This window comes from Antechinus flavipes, chromosome 2, assembly GCF_016432865.1.
Source record: "Antechinus flavipes isolate AdamAnt ecotype Samford, QLD, Australia chromosome 2, AdamAnt_v2, whole genome shotgun sequence".
Lineage (NCBI taxonomy): Eukaryota > Metazoa > Chordata > Mammalia > Dasyuromorphia > Dasyuridae > Antechinus > Antechinus flavipes.
The window spans coordinates 646,740,233-646,749,728 of NC_067399.1; the positions used below are offsets into that span (position 1 = coordinate 646,740,233).

General features: G+C 35.8%; 1 protein-coding gene across 1 annotated transcript; it reads right to left on the bottom strand.

The window, feature by feature from the left end:
* Nucleotides 1-4,673: 4,673 nt before the first annotated feature.
* On the bottom strand, nt 4,674-5,612 carry LOC127552020 (olfactory receptor 13A1-like). The gene has a single exon (XM_051982356.1). The coding sequence runs from the start codon at nt 5,601-5,603 to the stop codon at nt 4,674-4,676; it is 930 nt and encodes a 309-aa protein (XP_051838316.1). The 5' UTR covers nt 5,604-5,612.
* Nucleotides 5,613-9,496: the final 3,884 nt, after the last annotated feature.

The following is a 9,496-nucleotide window of genomic DNA, read 5'->3' on the forward strand; positions in this document are numbered from 1 at the left end:
CACATCTTTTGGGAACACTCGCCTTCTGGTGTAATGGGGAAAGTGCATTCAAATATCATGTGTCCCCCTTTCAATAAGTAGAGGTTTGGGGAACGTATTTCTAGTGTTTGTGTAGCTGTGTATTTGTACTAGTCCTACAAATTATGCTAATGGATTAATTAATCCCCAGAACTCATGAGTTGAGCTGCTGAATCAAAACAGGGTTTCTATACAATGGAGACATAGCTTCGTAGAAGCCAGTAAAGCGACTGCTCAGAGTTACTGAATGGAAAGAGAGAGAAGATGCCCTTTTCACAGTGAGTCAACATGTGTTCTGTCAGTATATTTTCCTTTCCTGTCCCTTCTGTTTACTCCTTGTTGAACCTGGGTGTATTGGGTCCAAGAAGACAATGGCCAGGTAAACTGGAGGCTCCATGGGAGCCTTCAGAATTTGCAGCGACACCTCCGGTCATCAGCAGTGACACTGAGGTCAATAAAACCTGGATAAAGGTAAAAATCCAGGCTGCTTTGTTTTTGTTATTACTGCTCCAGCTCCTTAGGAAATTATTTTTCTAAATGATTAGTTATCAGGTCATGATATGGATCACAGCAGGTGGAGACTTGGGAGTATCTTTGCAAAAGATACCCACCCTCCCTCAGAGTCTTTCTGAGATAACTGAAAAGAAACTGCTGCAGAGATGCCACTTGTCAGTACAAATGGGAGATGAATACAGCATTCCATTGATAAAGAGAAAAAGAAGACTGTAAGCTGCCTGTTTGCAAGAATTTTATACTCTAAGTAGTTAATATTTTTTCCTTAGAAAACAGAGGAAAATCTTATGCCTTGATTTTGTTTACCACAGGTTTTATATGACTGGGGTTCAGAAAAATAGTTTTGGTATAATCTAAAACAACCACCACGCCACTCGAGGAGGAATCCGCCTGCCATAGCAGCAGCCTCCTATGAGGGAGGTGGTACAAAGCAAATTTACTCCAAAAATTTCCTGGGTCCAGTCAGTTGTCACTTTGTTGTTTTCCTCCCTTGAGTCTCCTCCAGTCTCTGTCACCGATACCTGCCTTGGTTTCCAAGATTATCACCATCAGGCCCTTTCCCTGTTCCTTGTGGTCAGAACTCATACCTTGGGCCTCAATGTCTCTTTTCCTTTTATGTCTTTTCTGCTGGATCCTGCACATCCTAATTGAGATCTATATATTTGTGTTTATACAAAAAATGACAAAAAGCAGCAACAACACAACCACATGGAACCTGAGAGTCTGTTCAGAATCTGCTTCTGCAGCATTCAGAGTCTCTGTCTGTAATTTTGGTCTCTCTTCCCGATTTCCTGTGTGTAAAATTTATGGGCGTGGCCGGTGGCTGACACCATCTTCCAGTCCAGCATATTCCCAGTTCCAGCAAATTCTCCAGAAGGCCCCCGAGACTGCAGCCACTTACCCCATGTTGGTATTGGTGAGCTCCTGTGTCACCTTTTACTCGGGCAAGTCCTTTTTCTCATTTATCTCTTTCATTTTGATAAACATCATCAGCGCTTGATGCCCAGCCCAGCTTTCTGGGATGCACGTTCCCCGCTATCAGTCCATGTGTGCTTTCTAACTATGATTCCCAAATTCTCCATTTCTATCATTATTCTGGCAAAAAGAAAAGATCCAAAGACTCTTCCCCACATGTTCCACTGGCCACCACTGTATTTCCACCTTTACAAAAGATTACAAAATCAGCTACTGATGAAAACAGGTCACAGACGTTAGAATTTTGAAGCTTATTAACTAGAAGGGTTTTAATGACAATCATAGCCATTTTGATCATTTGAATTAAACTTTAAAGTTTGAAAAAGACTTTATATATACCTTACATTGAGTCTATCTGCATTGCCTTTTATTCTGATCCTCCTGGTTTACCTTCCTTTAGGACATTTTGAACTCTCACTCCTGAATCTTTATTGTTTTCTCATAAAACTTCCAATTTTTTTATTTTTTGTATATTTTTCAATTATGTGAAATGATGCATTTTTGCTTTCATTTTTGTAAGATTTTAGCCCATATATATCTTATATCAAATTGCCCATCATTTAAACAAGAGGGAAGGGAAAGGAAGGCGAAAGGACACAAATTTGGAACTCAAAATTTTGTAAAAATAAATGCTAAAAATTGTTTTGACATAATTGGGGAAAAAAGAAAATCCTATTTAAAAAAAGAAATGCAACTCAACAAGTGTTCAGTAAGTATCTCTAATATACCTGAAACTGTCCTAGATGTTGAGGATACAAAGGAAAAAAAAACAGGACCTCTCTTTGAATTACTTATATTCTACCAGTAGGAAATGATATGTTTGTAGACAAGTACAAATCAATCAGTAGATTCAAGGGGGATTGTGGTGATCTTTTTCTTCTCAAAAACGCAGCCAGGTGATAAAAGTTCAGATCTTTTATTATCCCAATATAGCCCGGTTAGCTTAGAGGCCTATCTCTCTGCTTGGTTCCAAGAGCTCTCTCCAAATGTCTTTAAATCCAAACGTCTGGTCCTTCAGCCTCTGCCTCTGTTTTCTTCAGCCTCCAGCCAGCTCCAACTCTTCATGTCATTCCGGTGAAATCTCGACTTGTAGCGTCTTCCTCTCTCCGAAGAACACTTCTGCCACCAGCCAGCCAAGTGGAAAATATTCTGCTTTGCCTCGGAGAGAGGGCTTCTGGCATAACTCTACTGAAATCTGACCGAGAGCTTCTGTCTGTTTCTTTTATCCAAGAGGGAGGAATTGTGGGATACGAGAGAGAGGGATTATGGGTTTTCTCCCATAGTGCTCTCTGGCCCAACGAGCTTCAAGGGAGGTGTGAACTCATTGAACTTAGTTCTACTTAGTACCTTGTTTCAGGTTCTGCCCAAAACATCTTCTTGTAAGATTAGATCAACTCTAACTACTTAGCAGTTAGTAAGGATTCCAACAGGGGATAACATAATGTCTGCCCACAGATGGTTGAAAGGTCATAAAGAAGAGCAATGAGACTTGTTTGACTTGGCAAAAAGGCAGAAAATGCCAGAAGTTGAAGGTACATAGTACCTAAATGGGGATTGGGGTTAAGTCCCTTTGTAACAAAAATCCAGAGAATGCCTTGGGATAGATCAGTGTTTTAGAATATCTAGAAGACCTAGAAGAGTGCTTAGAGACCTTTCAGTTACATGTAATTTTTGAAGATGTTGGAAAAAAAAGATCCAGGGATGTTAGTGAATTTCACTAAAGCAAAGGGAGAATTCAACAAATATTGGATTTGAAACCAGTTCTTCTGATATCAAGATCAGTGTTCATTCCACTTTACCAGACTGTCTTACATGAAAATGTAAGTTTCAAGTCAGTTTCTAAGCCGAGTGATTCAGGTAATATTTTATTAGCATATTAGTCATTCCCCAATTGATAAATGGCTAAAGATATGAACAGGCTGTTTTTATGAAAAAAGTAGAAGTTACATATGGTCATGTTAAAAATATTATAAATCATAACTGATTAGAAAATTTCAAATAAAAAGAAAACTTTGAGGTAGTCCTCAGAACTACCAGATTAGCTGAAATGATAGAAGGTGGAAAGGAAAATATTGAAGGGGATGTGGAAAAATGAGGATCCTAATGTACCTTTTGTGGATGTCTGAAGTGATCCAACTATTTTGGGAGCAAGCTGAAATTATGCACAAAGGGTTATAAAAGTGTATATAACCTTTTATCCAGCAATACCATTATTGTGTTTGTTTTCTAATTTGGTCAAGGGAAAAAGAAAAGAAACCCCTATGCGCCAAAATATTTATAGCAACTCTCTTTGTTGTGGCTAAGAATTGGAAAGTGAGTGAATGCCTATTAATTCGAGAATATCTCAACAAGTTGTGGTATATGATTTTGATGTATGGTCACACAAGTTGTGTGACCATAGGAAAACCACGAGAGAGTGTGAAAACTATAGGATTTTTCCTATTTACTCAGATCAAGAACTCTAAGTAATATCTCTAGACAACACGTGGGGTTATGAATAGCAGATTAGGCCTATTGGTAGCAGTAGAATCTATTAAGCCTTCATTAATAGGGCCTTTATTGTTAGGTGGTCATGTTGTTGACTAATTATGGAGAGCTGGTGACTGTAAAGGATGCTTTAAAGGTAATAAAATATCTATGGCTAATGTTTATGTAGAGAATGTTAGTTTTTAATAGGCAGACTATTGTTGAATGAAAGATCACCTATTTTTACTTTTACTATTTAGCTGAAGAGCAAACATGGTGTAGTGCACAGAAAACATATGACATTATATGTTTGAAATATCTACTTTTTTTTATTCTTTCCCGAATCCAATATCCTTTCTATGACTCAAAGGCAACCTCTTTGTCGAGTATATGATATGAGTGACTTCCATCTTTAGCATGCTGATTTAACAGGTCTACTCGCTCAATATCTAACAATAAGTGATTTTGATGAATTTTCTTTTTGGATATTCAAAGGTTCAAGGAGCTGCTTTGTAAACAAAGGCGCCCAGCTATTCTAGCTTTTATTTAATCTTCTAATTTCTGTATTCCATAACTACTACTAACATTTCTTAATCTAACTTCATCCCCTGGTCAAAAGTTCTGACGATGAACATGAATTTCATATCTCCAGTTTTTCTTTCGGCATCATCCATTCTAGAAAAACATAAATTTCTAAGCCTTCACTTCCTAAATAGAGGCACTTTTCTCAAGGCTTCTCTAACATCCTTGTTCCTCAAAGTATAGATGAGAGGGTTTAAGGTGGGGCTAACTGCTGTGTACAACACAGCCACCAATTTCCCACTTTCAGGAGAATAGCTAGAGATGGGACTGATATAGGCATAAAACACAGTGCAATAATACATGGTGACCACAGTCAGGTGGGAAGAACAGGTAGAGAATGCTCTTTTCTTCCCTTCTCTGGTCCGGATTTTCAGAATGCTGGAGATGATGAAACAATAAGACACAATTGTCAGCAGGAAATTCAGAACTGAGAAGAAGACATCAGCAAGGACCGTCATAATATTGTTCAGATATGTTGAGGTGCAAGAGAGAAGCAATACAGGAGGGATTTCACAGAAGAATTGATTAATGATATTGGGGCCGCAGAAAGACAATCGAATCATAAGCCCAGTATTGATGGTAGTGTTAAGTCCACAGATGCTCCAAACCCCAAATGCCAGAAGGACACAGATCTTCTTATTCATCATGGTGCTATAGTGCAGAGGATGGCAGATAGCCACATACCTGTCATAAGCCATGGCTGTGAAGAGCAAGAGCTCACCAGATACAGACCAAGAGAGGAAGTATATTTGAGTCATGCATCCACCATAAGAGATGGTCTTCTTTCCTGAAAACAGGTTTTCTAACACCTTGGGAAGGACAGAGGTTGTGCACATGATGTCTAACATAGACAAGTTGACGAGGAAAAAATACATAGGGGTGTGAAGAGTAGAGCACCAAGTGACCAACACAATGATCATGATATTCCCGGTGAGGGCAGCTGTATATAAGGAAAAGAAAGTGCCAGAGAACAAAATCCTTAGTGGGACACTATCTGAAAAGCCTTGAAGGATGAACTCGGTTACCTGTGTCCGATTATTCAATAACATCCTGTTGAGAATGTATTTTCCCACTTTTTCTCTTGTTTTCTTCCAAGGACATCTGAAATAGTCACAGAATTATCTGGTTCTCTCTCCCAATATGCTAAATTTTATGAAAAAAACACAGTTTTAAATTGCACTCTATGGACAGAATATGATAACCTAAGTTGCACTATAATTTTTAAGAATTTTAAATTTACATTAATATTTTTTATTGGCTAATATTCAATCAGTATAGCAGAAACTGGTCATTGACCAACATCTAACACCCTATAGATCAATATAAGTTCTAAATAGATTCAAGATTTGTATATAAAGAGTGATATTGTAAGCAAATTGGAACAAAGAATATTCTACCTCTAAGACTTGTGAAGAAAAGAATCTGTGATCAAAGAAGAACCAGAGTATCTTATGAAATGCAAAATGAATAATTTTGATTATATTAAGATTAAAAAAATTGTACAAGTAAAAAAATTGTACAAACAATTAGAAAGGGAACCAGAAAACTGGGAGGAAATATTTAATCCAAGGGTTGATAAATGCCTCATTTCTAAAATATGTAGAAAATTGACTAAAATTTAGCAGAGTACAAGCCATTCTCCAAATAATAAATGGTGAAAGCAAATGAACAGGTGGTAAAAGGAGAAAGTAATTTAGAATACACGATTTTTCAAAGATGCGTGATAAAAACTATGCATATATTTTGAAAATGAAAAGTTAAAACAACTTATTTTAAGTAAGATAAACTTATAAACCAGTTCAATAATCCTAATGATGCTTTCCAGGACAGAAGGAACCAGAGTCTCCTCTTAAACAAATATCAATCACCAAGCATTTATGGTGGTTGCAATGGTATCTGGCATTGAATTAGAATTTGAAATTGGAGTATAATGAGTTTTATTTTAATATTTCTCTTAATTATGAAACAATTGAAATATGTGTTCATTTCATGTGTATGGACAGCATAATTTTACACAATGGCAAGACAACAATTTATTTTTTTTATTTGAATCTTGGTTAGAATGGCAAGGCATTGGTGGCGTCTTGGTGAATCACTTAATTTCTCTGGGTCTTTGTCTCAACAACTACAAAAAGAAGAAGCTGCATTAACTTCATCTCTGAATTCCCTTCCTATTTTGAATTGGAATGATTCTGTGATCCTGTGATTTCTAGCATCTTACTCAAGTAATTTCCTCAGATTACATATTGCAGAGAAACTATTGTTCTACATTGTCAGAAGGAGCTTATTCCACTGAAAATTCTTTAGACCAATTAAATCACAAGTTCAGGCTTCACTTTAGTTCAAATATTAAAAATTAATACAACCAATCCACTTTTTTTGCTACCCATTTACAATTCAGTATATTAACTTCAGAACATAAAAATGTTATCACTTTTTAAATTTTGGTCCCTATGGCACCATCAGGAATCTTTGTCTATTCAATTTTTTTCAATCTTTTATAATCAAATATCCCTGAAGAAAATCTGAGAAAGCTAGGCTTTCACACATTCTGGAAATCATTTACTCTCCATGTCTTAATACCCTATCTATAATATGAGATAGTTGGAATCAATAGCCTCTAAGGTCCCTTGCAGTTCCAAATCTATGACTATTACTTTATGACACTCTAAAATAGTCTTCCAGTCTCCCAAATGATCAAGAAGGCTGGGGCATAAAAGATTCCAAAATCTTTACAATTAATTAATTAGAAAAATACATTTGTCATGGTAGGAAAAAATGGAGCTTTAAATAGAGGCTTTGCTCCACCTCCCAAGGTCCTGGAGAAGAAACACTGAAAGTTCCATCTTCCACGAAAGACATGGGGGACTACTACGCATACATTGCAAACATAATCTCTGTTTTGAATTGCCTTTAATTGTCAGGATGGAGAAATCATTAGTGAAGAATGTAGGTGCATCAAGAGTCAAGAATGGGGAATAAGTGTCATCACAAAGGCATTGATAAAATGTCTTTTAAACATTTTATTCTTAAAAAAATTAAATCAATTATCTTATGTTTATTTTGAAATCATATAATGTTTACTGGATAAATTTAATCATGAACATAACTGTTAAATATTGAAGTGTTGATGACAAATATATTATCTATTTAAATATATATTTGGGAACAATTAGGATGAAATGTTTTGCCCAGGCTCACACATTTACTGAACTATATCTATGACTAAATTTTAAGGCAATTTCCTAACTCCAGGACCAGTGTTCTATCCACCATACTACTTGCCCCTTAAACTATTCAAAATATTAAACTGATTTCTGATACATTGTTGATTTATATTTATCACCCCTTTTTTTCCTTTCTCACATATTTTAGTTAATTTAATTTAGGATATATGTCCCACTAAGGTTTCTTACAAATCACATTTAGGGGAAATGGATGTGAAAAAAAAATGGAGAAGTGCAATCCTTGTGTATACTTTTTGTCCACAAATAAAATCTCAAATATTCTTGTCAGCTTGACTGTTCACCATATAACTTGTATTTAATATTGGAATTTCCTTACAAACACACACACGAGTTAACTGTTTACTATCTTTTGGCTTCATTTTACTAATAGATCAAATAAAATTTATCCTGATACTTGATCCACATGATCAGCCTTAGAGTAAGGAAGAAATTGATTCATATTCTGACTGTAATACTTCATAGCTATGTAACTACAGACAAATCTCTTTGCCTCTCACTGAGACACTCTAGAACTAAAAGTTAAATGCCAGTTGCCTGAATTCTATCAGTAGAAAGAGCTTTTTCACCTTGAACATAAAATGCCCACCTTGAATAAATCAATTAAATCACAGGTCTAGACCCAAAAAAGTAAACGAAGGTCTTATCAAGTTACCCATTATGAGAACAACCTTTTTTATTGCCTAGTATGGAAATTTTTTGAAAAGATTTTTGAAATTCTAAAAAAAAAGTCTATTTTCTCCTACAGCTATTCAGACTACTCAGGTTCTATTTCTTCTCTTACAGAAATTGCATTATCATTACCAAGATGGTTCAGGGTTTATTGAAGGGTTTAGGAGCCCCTTTATCTGTTGATCCACAACACAAAACTATACCCTATATAGCTTATCTTCTCTGAGCATCCTATAGGTAATCTTAACTTGGCTGTACAATACCCACTATATTTAGCCTTAAGTTTTCATTTATTTCCAAGCATTTCAATTTATCTATTTTTTGAGGGGAAGGGACTTTTTAGCTTTTACATGTCAATGCTTTAGTCAAATATTAAGCTTGTGGTTGATGCTTGGAAACTATGTGATCATGGTGCCTCTGAGCCCTAGATACCTCTTTTATAAAATGAGGGGGGGAGATTTGGACTTAATGCTCTGTAAAATCTTTAGCAGAAGTAAATCTATAATTCAGTGCAAACGTAAAGGATGGAAAGGATATAGTTTGTACTACCAAACTCAGTTCATTTTTTTGTTGTTCTATCATCCAATGAAGAAAGAACATTGGGAAGAATGTAGCCCTATACTTTGAGTCAAAGAACCTGATTTCAAATCCTAGACGTTCTATGTGACTTTGAACAGGATATCCATGCTCTCTATTCCACTTCAAAAACAAAACAGATTACTGATTCACTTTGTTTCCATTTTGTCATGGATACTTATTTCAAAAAATAGGCATTTTTCTTGTTACATCAATCTACATCTACATCTGCACCTGACGAGGCACTCTGCTATGCTTGGACCAATTTTGTTGTGATTTCGTAATATAATTTGCCATAACCTCAATTATTTTCAAGTTTTCCAAGTAATATTCATTATATTGCCTGAGTCACTAGCATATGTACCTCTTAGAATCATAGGATCCTAGATTGAGAGCTGGAAGAAATTTCAGAGATCTTCTATTCAAAACCTCTCATTTAACAACAAAGG